This window comes from Alosa sapidissima, chromosome 24 (genome assembly GCF_018492685.1).
Source record: "Alosa sapidissima isolate fAloSap1 chromosome 24, fAloSap1.pri, whole genome shotgun sequence".
NCBI classification, from domain to species: domain Eukaryota; kingdom Metazoa; phylum Chordata; class Actinopteri; order Clupeiformes; family Clupeidae; genus Alosa; species Alosa sapidissima.
In genome coordinates this window covers 813,048-833,668 of record NC_055980.1, presented here as the reverse complement: position 1 = coordinate 833,668, position 20,621 = coordinate 813,048, and the positions used below count along the sequence as shown (strand labels likewise).

Here is a 20,621-nt window from a genome sequence, read left to right as displayed (position 1 = left end):
TACCTTATTTAGAGTGTCTATCACACAGCTGAGCTATTCACACCCTGTTACGTAACAACAAAAAAACATGTTGCTTGTTTTTATTATTATTATTACATTGTGTGATCAATATGCCAGAATAAATGTACAGGGGTGCAAATAGCATACAGCTCCCACTGATATTTGTACCAGACGGGGTATTAATAGAACACATTGCTGTGTGCACCGGGGTACGAATAGCATACATTGATATTTGTACCAGATGGTGTACTAATAGGACACATTGCTGTGTGCACCGGGGTACGAATAGAATTCTTCTACTTAAGGATAAGGATATATACTCTTTTGATCCCGTGAGGGAAATTTGGTCTCTGCATTTAACCCAATCCGTGAATTAGTGAAACACAAATAACACACACAGCACACAGTGTACACACAGTGAGGTGAAGCACACACTAATCCCGGCGCAGTGAGCTGCCTGCATCAACAGCGGCGCTTGGGGAGCAGTGAGGGGTTAGGTGCCTTGCTTAAGGGCACTTCAGCCGAGGCCCACTGGTCGGGGCTCGAACCGGCAACCCTCTGGTTACAAGTCCAGAGTGCTAACCAGTAGGCCACGGCTGCCCAGGGTACGAATAGCATACACTGCTAATTGTACCAGGGGTGCAAATAGCCCTACCCTATTAATGTCCAGAGGGTCAAGGTGGGGTCATCCACTGCTCACATGCACCCCACCCTGTGCTCGCCCACTGGGTGGACTCTGTGCCCCCAGGTTTCTGTATGGCCCACACTGTGGGGGTGCACTGCAGACCACCCTGTTCTGAACATAATGCATATATTAGTTACCCATCTCACTTTCTTCTAAACTGTTTATTATGATCTTTCTAAATTATGTACAGTACACTATATGTTTGTACATTTATATGGGGTTTTTTGACATCTAAGAATCTATTTATAGTGGATGGAATCCACTATCTTGAAATCTCCTGGCTTCTTCTTCTTATTATTACAGTGCATGAAAATGCACTGTACTGTTCTTCCTAGGCAACTTCAACAACTTCTTCTTATTATTATTCCGCTTACCACTTTTTCCGTACGCTATTTCTCTTGAACAGTTTAACTTAGAAACTTCATTCAAACTTTGTAACGTAGGTATTCAAACGGACCAAGCTCCTATGTCTTTTCGACTTTGAAACTTTTATACTTTTTAAACTATTAAAGAAAAACTTTTTAAAAATCCCCATAGACTTAACATTGCCGATTGTGACATCATAATACGGCCGTTAAGCAATTAGAATCCTATGGCAGGTGTTCAGGCCACCTGCAGCCTCAGGCTTTAAGCATACAATCTGGGTCAATTAAGAGTACACATCCTATTCAACTGTTTCCTCTGCCCAAAACTGTTTCAAAATAAAAGTCCTCACTACAATAATCCACTGTTAAACAATGTAACCCATTAAACTACTGAACTTTTTACATTCAACTTTTAAATGGTCTACTTTTAAACTATCATTAAACGATCTATCTATTAAACTAGCTGTCTATCAACAACTTTTAAACTATCTACATTCAACTTTAAACAGTCTACTTTTAAACTATGATTAAACTATCTATTAAACTAGCTGTCTATCAACAACTTTTAACTTGTCATCAACTATGTCAACACTTGTCATCAACTATGACTCCTAACCACTGTAGCTAGTTAGCATGTTAGCATAGTTAGCATGTTAGCATTTTTAACAAAACTGCTAAAAATGATTAGCTAGGTTAGCTAAGTCATATGGTTAGCATAGTTAGCATGTTAACATTGTTAGCATGCTAGTTAGCATAACTACTAAAAATGATTAGCTAGGTTAGCTAAGTCACATGGCTAGCATAGTTAGCATATTAATTAGCATAGTTAGCATAGCTACTAAAAATGATTAGCTAGGTTAGCTAAGTCACATGGTTAGCATAGTTAGCATGCTAGTTAGCATAGTTAGCAAAACTGCTAAAATGATTAGCTAGGTTAGCTAAGTCATATGGTTAGCATGTTAGCATGCTAATTAACATAGTTAGCATAGCTACTAAAAATGATTAGCTAGGTTAGCTAAGTCACATGGTTAGCATAATTAGCATGCTAGTTAGCATAGTTAGCAAAACTGCTAAAAATTATTGGCTAGGTTAGCTAAGTCACATGGTTAGCATAGTTACCATGTTAACATTGTTAACATAACTACTAAAAATGATAAGCTAAGTTAGCTAAGTCACATGGTTAGTATACCCACACAGCAAAAGGACTCCGCGGCGGATCCGCCGCGGAGGTACGACGGCTTCCGGAACGGACCCGCGAAACGGACCCGTATCGGAGTCCAGATGCTCTCAGGAACGGATCCGCTACGAAGGCGGATCGCGGACCCGCCGTGGCTCCGCACTGCATCCACTCCGCATCCGCGATTAAAACCTTACCTCCGCGGCGGGTCCGTTTGGGATCCGCAAATCGATACATACATCCGCCGCGGACCCGCAACGGACTCAAATGCTCATCTGGCCCGGGTCCGTTTTGGACCCGTTTATCTCATTTTCAAAATTCCTTCTGTTCTTGCTGTAGGATAAAACTAGGCAACTATAGGATAAAAGTAAAACTATCACTAGGCCTAGCCTAGGGTACTACAGCAATATAGGCCTACGATTAATCTGCATTGCCTCGTATTTTTAACTTAACAATACTGTCAATAAACAGAAAAGGTTTAAGTCAAGACATCAATTTACTGTACAAACGTGATCACTACTCAATGGAAATATAAAATGGACATTTATGGAAAGTTACAGGTTATAAGCTATTCTGTTTTTGTTAAGTAGCCTACATTGCCTAGGCTACTTTACATTCATTTTGTGGTCAAAACCTAATTTAGTGCTTTATAGGCCTAGGTCAGTGCAGACATGAAATATTTTATCTAATAGGCTACAACTTCAATGAAATACTGCGCTATGCACAGCTAAAATATCAGAAAATGAATAACTGGTGAATGACAAGAAGTTCAATAAAAAGATTGTTTAATGCTTATTTCTCCTATTACTCCATTTGTGTGGATGGAGGCGGAACACATCTCCTCGTTGCCCGATCCACCGCCGGTTGAAACACCTGATTGCGTGTTTGGTGACCTCAGTGTCCGTGGCAGACCGTGTCACCATGTTTTTCCTCACAGCACCTGTAATCAAACAGACAGATATGTTTATGTTTATGGTATGTAGCATCCAAAGCCAAGTATGCTTACACAATACAATATATGAGATAGGTATTAAGGAGATTAAATTTAAAAAGAAACATGACTTACAAAGCTCCTCTGTTCGCTGCACGTTGAGGGCTGGTGTGGGGGTGGAGGGAGTTGAGGAGGGACTGCCGTTCCTGGCCCATAGTGAGGTGGGCGGTGTGCGAGAGGGGGAACATTTTTTTATTAAATGGTAGTATTAAATTGTAAAATTTTATTAAATTGTAAAAAATTGTATTAAATCTGTTAACCATGACTGATAATACACAGGGGGCCTTTCTATTCACTAATATTTCAGAGATCAGTCCCTACCTTGAGTAACTCTCCGTATGTTAAATGCAGGTGCAGGGAGTTGAGGTGGTGAAGAGTGTTGCGGTCCTGCCCCATGGTGAGGTGCTAAGGGAGATAAATGGTTGTGATCTGTTAACCATGGTAGGCTGAGAGCTACAGGGCCAAACAATGGCAAACAAAAAAAAAATCTCTGGTCATGCTGGACATGAATTTGTATGTTTCAATATTTTGGTATGCACTATCTATATCAACTCCATGAATGGATTGACATTGAAATCAATGTGTTTCAATACAATCTGATAATAATGAATGAACTTTTCAGGCAATATTGCATGAATGCAGATGTTTTAACTGACAAAATATTTGGCTGAGATTTTGAAAGTAATGGATAAAGTATGCAGAAAATCTCAGATGGTAATGCAGATGCAATCTGTTGATCTGAAATGGAGTGACTACTGCTGTGTTAATATAGATGGGGCCACTGTATTCAATATTATTTCAGAGATCAATCTTTACCTTAACAGTTTTCTCCAGGTTGAGGGGTAGTGACTTGGCTGCCTGGCACTCGGCGAGATGGTGGAGCTGGAGGAATAGATACAAAGAGAGGGGAATGTCTTTAGCACTAAGAATGTTAACCATATCTCTAATATTAATATTATGATTTAGTTATTTCAATGTTAAGAGATTATTACTTACTTTGCCAGTGCAATTGGCTTGGGCTTGAGGCTTCAACTGATATACCAGGCGAGTTGGAAGGTACCTCAGAGATGCAAAGTCACCATTTTCTGGCTCTTCACTGTCATGTGTCACGATGGCTGTTACATAACGATATCATTATGGTATCGAGTGTAATGTAATGTGAACACATTCCAGTAGCATTCCAAAATAGACCAGAGATGCTTGTACTATATATATATTTGGAAATTTTGGGATTGCAATCCCAAAATTTCCAAATATATATATAGTACAAGCATCTCTGGTCTATTTTGGAATGCTACTGGAATGTGTTCACATTACATTTTAACAACCCAGAAAGTATCTTACTTGATCAAGCAAACCCAACAGAGGCAATCATAACGTTAGATGCTAGAATCCAGCCGATAAAAGTTGACGCTGCAGAACAAACAAAATAGAAGATGGGGACCAAGTTCCATACAGTTAATTACGTTAGCATAATAAATCACAAACCGATGCCAATAGTGGTCTGAACCGACTTAAACAGTGATTAAAATGCCGAGGCTTTCATTACAAAGATGGCAGATAGACACTAAAGTTACGTATGAGACCAAACTTGGCAAAATGCAAACGTTAATGCACAGCTAGCTAGAGGCTAGGGCTAAACCATTATCAGTGAGTCAACATGCTAAAGTTGTAGGTAGCTATCATAGCAGAGCTTCACTGACTTCATTGACTGAAATACCAGTGCCAATATCACCTTAATCAAGGATTGCATCGCAAACGTGATTTCAATACATGTATAGCACTAATAGACATTAGCAATAACTTATGCAATTGCACCTAGCAGCATGCTAGCTAGCAGCTATATGCCACTAGCATAGTAGCACTATATGGACAACAGCGACAACAGACAAGACCAGACTAATGTTAAATAACAATGTGTGTTTTTTAAATCACACTACCATAACATATTCTGCCGAAATTGCTATCCCATTTTAAATCAGATAGACTACAGACTCATATGAGCATCACAGCTAACAATAATGTTAACTTTGCACAAACTGTTGCACAAAATGACAAACGTCTCTGGTTGCACTAACGTTAACGTTAGTCCTAATATCAAACAACGTCATTACAATTAATAAACATGATTATTATAAAACCACAAAGGCCAATGTTTAACTATTGTGAATGTCGCAATATATTAATAAATATCACTTACTCGAGAGGGTTCAGCGCAACCGTGTCCCAGCAAAGAAAATATCCACTAGTATGACTCTTCTTGGCTCTTGGTGTACAGTCATGTTCAACCGTTACAGTAAATGCGCGTCCGCGCCCGCGGATCCGACATGGGTCCACTCAGGATCCGCTGTTTGACAGTAGAATTTACGGGGCCGCCTGGAGGCGGAGCTGATCCTCTGTGCGGCACCAAAACGAATGCGACAGTCACGCGGGTTTGGCATCTTGAAGGCGGATCCGCCTAGGAGTCTACTGCTGTGTGGGTAGTTAACATTGTTAACATGCTAGTTAACATTGTTAGCATAATTATCATTATAGTTTTGACTAAACTATTAGAAAACATTAGCTAAGTTAGCTAAGTAATATGGTTAGCATAGTTAACATTGTTAGTATAACTGCTAAAAATGAAAAGCTAAGTCACATGGTTAACATGTTAGCATTCTTAGTATTTTAGCATAACTGTTATAAATTATTAGCTAAGTTACATAGTTAGCATTGTTAACATAGTTAACAGCATTAGCATTATTAACATTTCAAAAAAACATTAGCTAAATTAACTAAGTTAAGCAACTTGGTTAGCATTATTATATTTGTTAACATAGTTAGCATAACTGCTAGAAAACATTAGAGCCATTCCAACTGTCAGTTATCGTCAACTATCTACCTAAATTTAACCTTACACTATCTACCTATCTATTTAACTGTTCAGTCATTCCAACTATATTAAACCTCATCTACTAAGCAACCAATATAGTTTGTTTTTACAAACTCTGTTTTTAGACCTGAGCTGTGCTGTGTGAAAATTAAGATTCTTAGTTATGTCTAAAACTGATCATCTGAAGGGCTGAATCTTGTTCTTCAGTCTATATCACCATCAAAATTGACCTATTTATTACAATTAACTGAGACCTCTAGCTCTTGCTGCCATTTCAGAATTACCACTGATAAATAGATTTGTCTCAGGATAATATGATTGGCATTATCAAGTTCTGTATATATATGTTCATTAGTGTATTCTGAGTATCATTCTGCTGTATTAAAACAAACAGTTGGAATGGCTCTAATGTTTGCTTGTAGTTATGCTAACTATGTTAACAAAGATAATAATGCTAACCAAGTTACTTAACTTAGTTAATTTAGCTAATGTTTTCTAGCAGTTTTTTTAAATGTTAATAATGCTAATGCTGTCAACTATGTTAACAATCTTAACTATGTGACTTAGCTAACTTAGCTAATAATTTATAGCAGTTATGCTAAAATACTAAGAATGTTACCATGCTAACCATGTGACTTAGCTAACTTAGCTATTCATTTTTAGCAGTTATGCTAACAATGTTAACTATGCTAACCATGTGACTTAGCTAACTTAGCTTATCATTTTTAGTAGTTATGCTAACGATGCTAACATGGTAACTATGCTAACCATGTGACTTAGCTAACCTAGCTAATCCTTTTTAGCAGTTATGCTAACTAGCGTGCTAACAATATTAAAATGCTAACTATGTGACTTAGCTAACCTAGCTAATCATTTTTAGCAGTTATGCTAACTATCATGCTAACTATGCTAACCATGTTACTTAGCTGACTTAGCTAATCATTTTTAGCAGTTATGTTAACTATGCTAACTAGCATGCTAACAAGCGGAATAATAATAAGTTGCCTAGGAAGAACAGTACAGTGCATTTTCATGCACTGTAATAAGAAGAAGTTGTTGCCTAGGAAGAACAGTACAGTGCATTTTCATGCACTGTAATAATAATAATAATAAGAAGAAGACTTCGGATAACAGAACAGTGCATTTTCATGCACTGTAATAAAAAGCATAAAAACAGGTATGTGTGTGTTTCACACCAAATAAAAATATTTTCCTCTCATAACTTATTTAACCTGCATGGCAAACTTTAGTCGCCAAGAAAACAACACCATTGGATTTTGACATCAAAATTTCAAAAGGTTTGAAAGTGGTCAGAGATAAAGTCCTGGAAATATAAAAATCTTTGAGTATAAACAAAAGTTTATGAAGGGGGTAAATGTACCCATCTAATTTGCCACTGGATGGCAAGCACCTCAAATTATGCACCTTTCAGTAAATACTGAATGTTGAATATATTTCAGCAGCTTTACTTTCTTTTTTGTCATATTACCCATATAACAAATTAACAGGAAAACAGTAGGCCTAAGATGTAAACCAACAATAGTGAACTATTACTAGCCTATAACCACAAACCGTTATTAGGCCTACAATACTGGTAGGTATGACTGTAGGTAAGACTGTTTTTAGTGGCAGGCTAGCACATACCGTTGACTTGCGCTAGCCTAGCACCTGCGAACTCTGCAATTAGAAGGACTGGATGAAACGTGTTGAAAACGGTCTCCACTGATAAATATCACACTTGCTTACTTGGAAATGAGGTCCTATGTCCAAAATCCTGAACCACCCCTTTAACTTCAGGCCTCGTATCAGAAATACAGACAGATCAGCAAACTACTACAGGGCTTGTGGTCCTAAGGGAAGCCCACAGCCCCTAACACTATGGAACAGATTTGAATGCCTCCGGGACGTGAGAGAGGAATTTCCCAGGGAACAGACCCAAAGCAGGCAGCGATCAAACCACAACAATAGAAAGATGGGCACAGACAAGAAGCAGCACTCGACACCTATTCATCCCACAACCCTCGTTCTAGGCGACTCTGCTGTGAGACATATAAATGGGGAAAGGATGATTGTATGTTGTTTCCCAAATGCTTCAGTGTCTGACACAAAAAACAAGCTTGCAGAACTGGTGTCAAAATATGCAACTATCAAGCGCATCATTGTGCATGTTGGAGCAAATGACATCTACAGAGAACAGCTGTATGTCAAAGAAGATTTCAAGGAACTTTTCTCGGCCCTATATGAGCTTGGAATACAAATTTTCATCAGTGGCCCACTCCCAGCAGAGGGAAGCTTTGTATTTTCCAGACTATTCAGTTTAAACACCTGGCTCGCAAAAATATGCTTTTCAGTTGGGATGAATTTTATTGACAATTTTAACCTTTTTTGGAATCGCAGGGAATACTTCAGACCAAATAGCACAGAGCTGAGTTGGACTGGGGCCAAGATCTTAACCGAATACTATCACCTCTCTCTCCCGCACCCAACATTTTTTCTGCCAACCTTGAGCCGAGCCTCTGATAAGCGCTCAGTGGCCATACAGACGGAACAAGCGGATGACATCAACAACTCAGCTAAACCAAAACACTCTGCACAAGCTGAAACAGAGATATGCCCAACCTCCCCTGCTGTGGGGCCCTCTGATAACCACCCGCTAGCCTCCACTGAAATGCAGACCTTGGAGAAACATAAACAACCAGCTCAACAATGCCAAGCCATGTCCACTGGACAAGATAAGATGGGTGCTGCTAAAATGACTCAAAGTCAATCACTGGCGTCAAACTCCCTGGAATCTCAGCAAACAAATGGATGTGATGAGCATGAGATAGCACCTATCAAAGCTGCTGAGAGGATATCAGAAAGGAAGGGTCATGTTGTAACACCAGTACCAATACCCCTCCCCACCTCTGTCGTCTCCTTGTCACCACAAAGACACAACAACATGGAATACACTACTGGAATACATGCTGAAAGCGGAGCATCTGCAACAAACTTCCCAGAACCTCAGCAGGCAGATGGAGACTCTGGATCAATTTTCAACCCCAACCTCCTTGATTTCCCATCACCACCCACACCCAATCACGTCCCCACCCAATCAAACTCCCCAGGCCACACAAACCCCCCTAATCTCCCATCACCATCCCACCCCTTCATCCCACCACCCACTCAAACTCCACAGGATCCCCTGAATACCCATCACCATCCCCACCCAAGCACATGATGTTCCCTGCAAGAATGGAGAGACTGCTACCAGTAGCCATACAGAGTTTTACTTGCCCAAGATCATTAGCACCAAAGAAGCGAAGGGCACCTCCACCCCCTCGTCCTCCCCCTCCCCGTTTAGAAGGATCTCTTAAGCAGCAGCAACCTCTTAGTTCATTTTCTCAGCCGGCATAGAGCATGGAATGTGCAGTGGAAAATACAGATGGCAGCAGGAGGGGACAATTATATGATGACTGTATTGCATGATATTCTCAGGGTCCCTGCAATATAAATGGTACTGACAGTAGTTTTGAGAACATGCCGGGACCCAGTAAGCCCATGACATTCTCTATTCCTGTATTGACAAGAAATAGAACACAAATGCATCGAGCTTATAGGGTAAACCAGTCCAATCTCCTACCCGTACCACATCAACCTCACACTATACTGACTTTGCACTCATTCACTCCTCAGCACTCATGACCCCCCCCCCCCCACACACACACACACCCACACACACCTACAAGACTTTTAGCACTTTTACACTTTTACATCCCTCTCCCTATGCTACAGACCTTTTATTTATTTTCTTATTTCATCACACGTCAAAACACACACACACACACACACACATATCTGACTTTCTCCAACTTTTGCACACTTTTTATTTATTATTTTTGATTTCTCCTCCATCTACCCATGTCCTTGATTGCCTAGCCTTTCTTCCCCCCCACCCCCCACCCCCACCCCACCCCCATCCCCAACACACACACTTACATCATCACTGTCATCACTTCACATACATACAGCACTCCTCTACATACTTGCTGCACACTGCCCCCCCCCCCCCCCCCCCCCCCACATACACAGCACATTGTCTTCAGGATCTTCTCCAACACACATCCTCTACATACTTACAGCACACTACACACACACTACACACACACACACACAGTCACTGCTCCACTCCCGCCCACACACACATCTTCACTGTCATCACTCACATACATTACATACAGTACTCTGCTTGCAATAGTAAGTCCCTGACCCCCCCCCCCAACACACACACTTACATCATCACTGTCATCACTTCACATACATACAGCACACTGCTTGCTACAGTAAGCCTCCTCTACATACTTGCTGCACACTGCCCCCCCCCCCCCCCACATACACAGCACATTGTCTTCAGGATCTTCTCCAACACACATCCTCTACATACTTACAGCACACTGCCCCCACCTACCCACCTACACACTACACACACACACACAGTCACTGCTCCACTCCCCTCCCGCCCACACACACATCTTCACTGTCATCACTCACATACATTACATACAGTACTCTGCTTGCAATAGTAAGTCCCTGCCCCCCCCCCCCCCCCCTACATACACAGCACATTATTTCATCAGGAAGCTTCTCCAACACACATCCCCAACATACTTACAGCACACTGCCCCCCCCCCCCCCCCCCCCTCAATACACAGCACATTGTCTCATGAGGAAGCTTCTCCAACACACATATTGCACACTGCCCTCTCCCCACATACACAGCACACTATCCCATCTCCCCTGTCATCCCCCCAACACACACACCAAGACCCCTGGCAGTTGGGTTAGCCCCTTGAGCCGTGGATCTGCCCAAGGTTTCTTCCTTGGTAAGGGAGTTTTTCCTTGCCCCTGTTGCTCTTGGGTGCTCCTTGTTGGTGCCCCCCACCCAATCCCAATCCTCCCCCACCTTTTTTATGCAGCCCTTGCCACTTAATCTACTAAACCCCTCTTCTACTGCACTTTTTACCCCCCCCATTAATGCACAAATAGGCTGACACCAGACATAATTTCACTGCATTTCTTACTTCCAGTAACTATATGCATGTGACAATAAACTTCCTTGATTTCCCCCATGGATCATATTTCCCCAACACTTACAGCAAAACTAGCACTCCTAAATATCAGATCTCTTTCAAACAAATCATTCTTAATTTATTATCTAATTTGCACACACAACCTTGATTTTTTTACTTTTAACTGAGACATGGTTAGATCAAGCAAACAGTGTTGCTACTCTCATCGAATCAGCTCCCCCAAACTTCAGTTTCTTGAGTGCTACCAGAGCAAATAAAAGAGGTGGGGGGATAGCCACAATTTTCAAGACGTCTTTTCAGTGCAATCAGTCGTCATTCGGTGACTTTACTTCATTTGAATATCTGTGTGCATGCATTAAGTCTTCTCCTCAGATTTTATTACTGACAATTTACAGGCCTCCAAAACATTCCGCTAAAGTTTTTCTTGAAGAGCTAAGTGAACTGCTATCAGTTGTTTGCATAGAGTTTGACTGTCTTATTATATCAGGGGATCTAAACTTGCATGTGGATAATCCTGAAAACAATTATGCCAAGGAATTCATTGCACTAATCGATACTTTCTCCCTAACACAGCATGTACAGGGGCCAACACACTCTCTCGGCCATACCCTCGACCTTGTTATCACAAAGGGTCTCGATGTCTCTACAGCTGTTAAAGACCTGGCCTTATCTGATAATTTCTGCGTGTTCTTTGATGTGTCTGTCCCCACACACTCAAAACACAGCTATGATGGTAAAAAGGAGAATCATAAATGATCAGACAAGTGCTCTCTTTGAGCAAGCACTTTCACTAAAGTCAAGTCAACTGTCAGACTCTGAAGACTTATTTGATCACTTTAATGCAAAAATGGCAAACATTATGGATGACATTGCTCCATTACAATTCAAGAAAGTTAAGGACAAACAGAAAGCACCATGGAGGCAAAATCCAGCAGTTAAACTTCTAAAAAGAGAGTGTAGGAAGACTGAAAGAAAATGGCGTAAATACAAACTTCAGATCCACTATGAAATCCATAAAGAGATGCTCCGCACATATAACTCTGAAATATGCAAAGCAAGACAGTCTTTCTTTTCTAACATAATCAATAGAAGTTCAAATAACACTCATATTCTATTTTCAACTGTTGATAAGTTAACAAATCCCCCCTTACAATTAGCGCCTGAACTTCTCTCAACTAATAAATGCAATGAGTTTTCATCTTTTTTTAAAACAGGGTGGTCTGCAGTGCACCCCCACAGTGTGGGCCAAACTTTTAAACTATCTATTAAACTATTATTAAACTATCTATTAAGCTAGCTGCCTATCAACAACTTTTAAACTATCTACTGTCTATCAACAACTTTTAAACTATCTACTCTCTATCAACAACTTTTAAACTATCTACATTCAGCTTTTAAACAGTCTACTTTTAAACTATCAACTTTTATTAAGCTATGCAACCACCATGTCTATCCTAGCATCACCGTAGTAACCATCTCTGTATTATCTGTTTTAACTATACATGATATTTTACCTTTTCAAGAATTAATGCGACTCTAACCGCTTAACGTACAGACATGTTGAAATAACCGTTCTGAAGGTCTGGAGTGGGGCAAGAGAGTTATTTTTTCAGATTTTTGAAAAAGTTTATACTTTTTGAGAAATAGGGGATTAAAAATGGTAAAAAGCTCATTTTTCCACCATAGACTTCAAAGGCTGTGATGTCATAATGGCCTAAAGGCAGCTACGCTTGTTAAGCTCCCAGAGTAGTTCCCGGGCTAATTAGAACACTGGCACAGGTGTCACCTGTGAATTCAACGGTCTCAGCTCCTAATGCATACAATGTGGTGCTCCCTAAAACTACACATCCCGTAATTAACTTGTGCGCATGCGCAGTAGCGTTCTCCTTGCCTCTGATTCCTACCGATTCTACAGGCACTGCTGCTGTCAAGCATCCTCTTGAAGAAAGTTTACATTCTTGTTGTCTGGTTCGTCCAACAAACGACGACGAAACGGACGTTTTCCTACAACACCCAATGTAAGTTAATTATTTGTGTTTTGTATTTGAATGGAGTGTGTGAAGTCTGTTTAAAACGACTCGGCTAATCAAGTAAGCAAGCTGGCGTTAGCTTTAAACTTGTAGCTTAGCAACATAGTAAATTCATGTTTCTAGGTTCGCGGTTGTGTGCAGTGGAGGCGGTAGCAGCTAGCTAAGCACTCAAATTGCCAGCTGACGAGGGAAATGGCAAACAATCACTGGCTGAAACTTGGCCTTCGTTTTGAACTACGTTTGTATGAGTGGCTCAATGAGTTAAATCTCCAGTTACAAGGCTAAGACAAGCACCTATACCTCACCTAGCAGATCTAAGATTAGCCTACTGCATTCACCAAAAAACTTGAGGTATGGGACAGGCGCCTCGATCGCGACAGTATTATGCCTTTGAGAATTTGAGTGAAATCGCTGAAACGTCTGATTTAGAGCGATGAGGGACAGGTGGGGTTTAAAAATGCCCCCTTGATCTAAGTGGGGAATGAAAGAAAAAGTTTGAGAACCACTGGCGTAAAATAACTTGATTGTAGGCTTGGCTGTTAGTTTGTTGCTCAGTTGAACATATTTATCTAACAGCTGCCCCCCCCCCCCCTCTTCTATTTCTGTTAGGTGCCGCTTCACTCTGCTACTGAAGGATCAGGCTGACTGCAACTGCTATGGATGGCAGGAAAACACAGTACACACGAATTTCTAGATGAAGAGTGAATAAATGCACTTTCTTAACTGATAACAAGTTGTCAATGGTTATTTATGCAAGCTTGTGTAGCCTAAACAAGACATACCTAGACCTAGCCAAATTTATCCTGGCTGTAGATAAAGCAGGATATTTTGCCAGATTAGGCTAATAGTGGTTTACTGAGGTTTAATATCAATTGAAATAGCACTGAAATCACGTTGATCTTTAGTTTGATTGTAATTTCAACATTGTTTCAATATTCATTTTAGTGGAAATACCATTGAAATCCCATTGATCTGTAGTTAGAATTTCAACGTTGCTTTAATATTAATGAAGGGTGCAAAAGTGATGTAGAATAAATGTTGCAGTGCGACGTTGATTCAATTATTTTAACGCTGACAAAGTAATTGTTAGCTGGCTGCAGAATGAGCAGTCATCAACACCAACTGAAAGCCCCGTTTTGCAGGTCAGTAGTCTTGCATTGCATACTCTGAATTACATTTTCCAAAGGCCAGCTTTCATGCTTGTGTCACAACTTCAGAACGGCTTGACACACATGCTTCAAATTTGGTGTGAACATTTGTATGGACTCAATGATGAAGTCAAATGTCAAGGCCAAACCCACCTTGAGTGTGATATCTCAAGAATGCCTGACGCACAAGGTTTTTTGGTACAAGGGTTTGTATGAACTCAAAGATTAAGTGATTCAATGTTTTTTTTTTTTCAGGAATCTCCCCACCAACATTAACCCAGCAGCTTTCCATCCACTATTGTAATTCCTCTGGCATTACATTCTAGTTGGTATTGTTTTTAGTATGAAGAGACTTACCTAGTGCTCTCCCGTAAGATCATTTTGACTTAATTTAAGAAGACCTTGACTTATTTTAAGGAGTCTTTTCAAGACAAATTTACTCAACGCACTGGCAGACAAATTTGCTTGTTTTTTAGGACAAATTTGCTTGTTTTCAGGATGAGATGTTACATTACATTACATTACATTTACTTACATGACTTACAGTGACTTACATATGTCAGCTATATTACAAGGGATCACATTGTCCCCGGAGCAACTTGGGGTTAAGTGCCTTGCTCAAGGGCACAACGGTGGAAGCCGGGAATTGAACCGACAACTTTCAGGCTACTGCACGCTAGCCCAGCTCCTTAACCACTACACTACTACCGCCCCCATGTCTTAATTTAAGAAAAGTTTGACTTATTTTAAGTCTAAAATGATTTCATGAGAAAGCGCTAGGTAAGTCTCTTTATACTGAAAACAATACCAACTAGTTTTTTTGTATCTTGATATAAGATTAATAACACTTAATTAGATTTTATTTTTTGCAGTGTATGAAGATTTACACATAATAAGGTCAAAAGGTCAATACCATAATAAGGTCAAACAACTCCCCCATCAAAATCAAGTGCAAAAATTTCTAAAAATGTCTTGTTATAATAGAAAAATGCATTAAAATTATCTTGCAAATAATAGAAAAATAAGCATACATTCACTTGATTTAAGGTTAGGCTATAGCAATTTCCTGTGCAAAGTAGGTGGCATTCTAGTATCAAGAGTGCAGTATGTGGCCTAAATAGACTAAGTTGAGTGCAGCCACCTCAGATATTCCTTAATATCGAATCATATTCTTTTTTTTTGTTCTGTAGAATGCCCACCAATGGGCCTGGAGACCCTAAAAATTGATGATGTTCAGCTTCATGCCTCTACTATGAAACGCTACGGACTAGGACCTCACCGAGGACGTCTAAACATTCAGGTTGGTCTTCCCTGGAGAAAAACAGAACTGTGAATGTGACAGAAACGTGACATGAATAGTAAATAAGTAAGGAAGTATAGTGTCTTCTGCTTATCAGTTTTTCTGAAATTTAAATGAAAGACTTGAGATGCTGATATTTTTATCTCAAACTAAAATGTAAATGGTGTAGGGTTGGTTGATGTCCCCTTAATTGGCCTTTAACGATGTGTACAGTAAACAGGGTTCATACACATTACCACCAGATAATTCCCATGACTTTTCCATGGCGTTTCCATGATTTTTTGACAAATTTCCATGACCTTATATTCCCTAAAACATCACATCAATTAGCCTACAAAATAGAAATCCATTCTTTCGAAACAGTCCTTTGGAAATTTGAATTAAAATTAAGGTTTATCTATGTATTTCTAATACATACAAAATGTAGGCCAACACTGACACACCAGCAGGCACATTAGGCTATATTTCAGCCCTACATTAAGCAAAGTTGTGCATTTAACTTTGTGGTTGCCTACTGCAGACAAATACCCTCCACACTTGAAATCCTGATTATTGTAATAGCCTGATGAATTACTAATCACCTCTTCTTCAACTCTGTCAGTTCATCATGACCACGTAATTGCATGTTTAATTCACACAGCTTTGTAGTGCGGCACACACTGGCTAGTAGATGCAATGCTGAAGCAACAGTGCTGTAGTAGTAGTAGTAGCTCCCAGTAGGCTACCACAAACGCAAAATGCCATCCAGCTGCAAACCTGCGCTTGCATAATTTGTTGGCACACTCGCTACTGACATGCTGATGGCAACACATCCACGTTTCTGAATCTTCACAAAATTGACTCGGCAACAGTGAAAGAGATCATCTCAATGCAAACCACGTGGAATAGGCTACAACGTCGGTGTGCATGACATCGACTGAAATATTTTCGGTCCTTACATGACTAAACAACGGATTAAAAGGCTAATGGACCAAACGTAAGCTGACAATTATAAAAAAAACTGTTTTATCTATCCAAGTAAAGCTAGATGTGATTAAATTAATAGCCTATTTTCCTGCCATAGCACATATCGTAGGCCTACCCCAGTAAACAAAATAAAGTCCTGGCGACGTCCCCTAAAGGTCCCCTGGCGAACGTCACCTCCTCGACATTGTGTAGGGTTCCCTTTACGTCCCGCGGACCTCTGTTCGGGAGGTCTAAAAGACGTCCACGAGACTTTGAGAGGACGTCCTGTAATGGTCACCGCGACGTTATGCGCGCGACGTTTATATTTCCGCGATGGTAAAAAAAAACAAAAAAAAAAACACAAAGCGCGATTTGGTATTGGTTTGATATTACATCCTGTAAATCTCAGCGTTGCTAGGAGAGAGGTAGACGGAACATGAACACGCATTAATGACTTGTTATACAACTACGCAATCAACTTTACTCACCTCATATTTTCACGCAAAATCACGTCCTCCGAATGCATTACACTGATGATGAGTAGACATGGATATTTATACCGGGCTAGGATGTGCTGCTTTCACATCTACAGTGTCATTTTCTTAATAAACTAATATGACGTTTTAATGGGCATATCCCGTAGCATATTGTTCAAAACATCATCAGAGTAGGCCTAGGCTAGCCTAAGATAAATTGTTCAAACCATATTGTTTCAAAATATTAAAAACTAATAATAGCCAAAAATACTAAATGAATCGCAATGCATGCTGGGAACATGAAACATAACTAGAATGCATTACGTTATATCCACTCGTTTTCTTGGACCTGCTGTGATCAAACAGGGACAGCCTATAAATGTAAGCCTTTCTTCCTGGAACATTGCAGATAAAGAAAAATGTATCGTTTTCTCTAGGCTATGAATGCTCTTTATAGCCAACTTTAAGATGAAATAAATAGATTCTGATGTTTCTATTCTATATCATTGTTTTATTAATAAACAGTAAGGCTCTGGTGAGGCAGAGAACTTCTGCTCCTCGTTAGAAACCTCATCGGATATGTGCACTCTTTGCTGTTTCCACAAGGAGCTGCTGTAACATTGGGGACAGCTAGGCCTATGCGTGACACTTTTAAACGCGAGCATGCGTCAAATAAATTACAATGACATTTAAACAAGTCATGAAGAAGCAGTATCCTTAAAGGAGAATTCCGGTGTGATATTGACCTAAAGTGTATTGAAACATGATACCGAGTGTGAACGTATGTCTCATAGCCCATCTCGGCTTGTCCCCTGCACTCCAAAATCTGGCGCTAGTTAGCCGATGCTACCAACAACTTTTTCAGTAGTGGTGCTTCGGCATCGGGCTAGCCATGCAAATAAATCACTGTTTTACACCCATTTACGAGGCTCAATGTATCTCCACACTTCATTGGTAGACTTCCTAGGGCCCTGACATTTAAAACGAGACATTGAGAACTTTGAAAAAGCACTGGTAGTTTACTTACAAGACGATTTATACAGACAGTATCTTCACGAAGTTTAACGTTTGCAGCCATCTTGAATTTAGTCACGATAAGTCGAGCAACGAGTAAGAATGAACAGGTATGATAAGGGATCAGATTCCAAAAATAATTCAGTGGAAATGCATGGATTCCAGTTTCTTCCAGTAGCAGCAACTGGAATCCATGCATTTCCACTGAATTATTTTTGGAATCTGATCCCTTATCATAGCTGTTCATTCTTACTCGTTGCTCGACTTATCGTGACTAAATTCAAGATGGCTGCAAACGCTAAACTTCGTGAAGATACTGTCTGTATAAATCGTCTTGTAAGTAAACTACCAGTGCTTTTTCAAAGTTCTCAATGTCTCGTTTTAAATGTCAGGGCCCTCGGAAGTCTACCAATGAAGTGTGGAGATACATTGAGCCTCGTAAATGGGTGTAAAACAGTGATTTATTTGCATGGCTAGCCCGATGCCGAAGCACCACTATTGAAAAAGATGTTGGTAGCATCGGCTAACTAGCGCCAGATTTTGGAGTGCAGGGGACAAGCCGAGATGGGCTATGAGACATACGTTCACACTCGGTATCATGTTTCGATACACTTTAGGTCAATATCACACCGGAATTCTCCTTTAATTCTTCTGCAATGTAGAGCTAGATCGTTTTGCTTTACAAATTAAGTAGTCACTTCTGTTGCTAGACAACCCTAAACAAATGCTACGTGGTCTGTTTTTAACATTTCTCTAGTTTTATTGCATCGTATTCAGCACCAAAAGCCGGTTCAGTCAATTCGGCCGTGTGTGTGTTTCTGAAAATAAAACAGATAATAAGTACGTGAGTACGTTAAATAAACCACTGCCTATTTAGAGCATGTTACATGCATCACGTAATGACAGTTATATGAAGAAAAGCGCATTGTAGGCTAAGCCAGAAGATAAGAACAGCGATTTTGCTAACGTTACACCAAGCATCACATCAGCTAACATTTTGATAAACTCCCTTCCCTAGTTTGTAACGTTATACATTAACGTTAAACTCAAAATATAGCCTACTTTTAAGTTTAACGTTAACCCTTTTCCCAGTTTATGAAGTTGTGCGTCTATGCAAAGTAGACATATGGTATATGGCATATGTTGCCTTAGACTACGGTAGGCTAATGCAGCTACTGCTAGAGACTAGATAGATAGATAGGCTACTTTAGTCATCCCCAGACGTGTAACGTGAAGTCGTGCATGGATGTTATGTCTCCGTCCTGCAGGCGGTAGACAGGCGGCTTTGTGAATATACAAACGTCCCCCCCATGTACCCGGTATAACGTTATTGTCGGGTCCTTAGGAGGTATTTGAAATGAGCAAATGCAAATGTCATCCGAGGGACCTGACGGTGACGTCCCCAGAAAGTCCTGCACCAGACGTCATGCAATAACCAAACGATAACTTGCTCCGGACGTCAATAAGGTCACCGGAACATCCGCTAGAGAACATGAAGTTCGGGACCAATCGGGGACGTCGTGAATGTCGGCATGAGGTCCGGGGGACGTCCCGTGTTTGTCGGGACAACGTTAAATTAAAAAATGCAACCGAAGACAATTAGGCTTTCCGCCCTCTCCCTACTCCCTTCTACTGTTTGTTTGTGTGTTCTACGGCAATGGTTAAAGCGAGTCAAATGAGTAAAGGGAGGCCCAGAGTAACTCCTTTTAGAAAAGGGCGATCTCTGGTCTCTACATTCAACAGACACAAGGAAGTATGCGACATGATCTTCCGAAACGCGATACATTTCTCAGTGCAATTGCAATGGGTCACGCAAATTTCCAAAACTTTTGGGGTGTTTTTCGTTTCTTGCTGGAAGTTATAGCCTACGGGGACTATTCATTGTGCTACTGCGCCCATGGTATGTTCACAACGTTCCTTGAATATTATGCCGGAATGAGAGTATAGTTCAATGTCAAATCAGCCTAGAAAATCACCATGTTTCATTTTCTGTTTGGGAAGAGACAAGTTTTAAATAGGAAAATTATCGGAAATCTTAGTCACTTTTCAGTGTGATGCTAGCGGGCGAGATGCTAATGGTCTAATCTGATTCAATGATCTATGCTAGGCTTGATCTAAAAGTGGTATCGCCAAACAGAACTAGTGAGCGGAGCGCGAGCGAGCGAGGAGCGGAGCCCTTTTTAATTAGAGGCCGGAGCGGCTGCTCTGTTCCGCTCCAATTTCACTCTGATACTAGCCTGGAAAATCCAGACCCTGGTAATCTAGAAAGATTAAGGGTCTGGCCACAAACAATGTAATGGCCCAACTCGAGGGGTGGCAACAAGCATGCATTTAAATATCTCTCTGCACACAATTGATTAACACTAGACCAATGTTTACTTTTTTTTACAAAATTTCAGTCAAACTTTAGTTATAGATAGTCTACTGTACAACTGAACGTATGCAAAATGGAAAGTAGCCTAATGTATTAACTTTGATTTGCTGTGCTGCATGGACAATAGATGCACATCGTAAATTATATCTATATGAAGTATTAAAATGATTGTTTA

At 40.4% G+C, this 20,621-nt stretch overlaps 1 protein-coding gene across 4 annotated transcripts in view; it reads left to right on the top strand.

Annotated features, from left to right (window-relative positions):
- The window catches only part of cpxm2 (carboxypeptidase X (M14 family), member 2), a 250,882-nt gene that overhangs the window by 23,716 nt on the left and 206,545 nt on the right, over nucleotides 1-20,621 (top strand). For all 4 annotated transcript variants that reach the window (XM_042082909.1, XM_042082908.1, XM_042082907.1 and 1 more), the window contains exon 2: nucleotides 15,528-15,637. In XM_042082909.1, coding sequence (XP_041938843.1) covers nucleotides 15,528-15,637 — 110 coding nt within the window. The remainder of the gene's footprint in view (nucleotides 1-15,527; nucleotides 15,638-20,621) is intronic.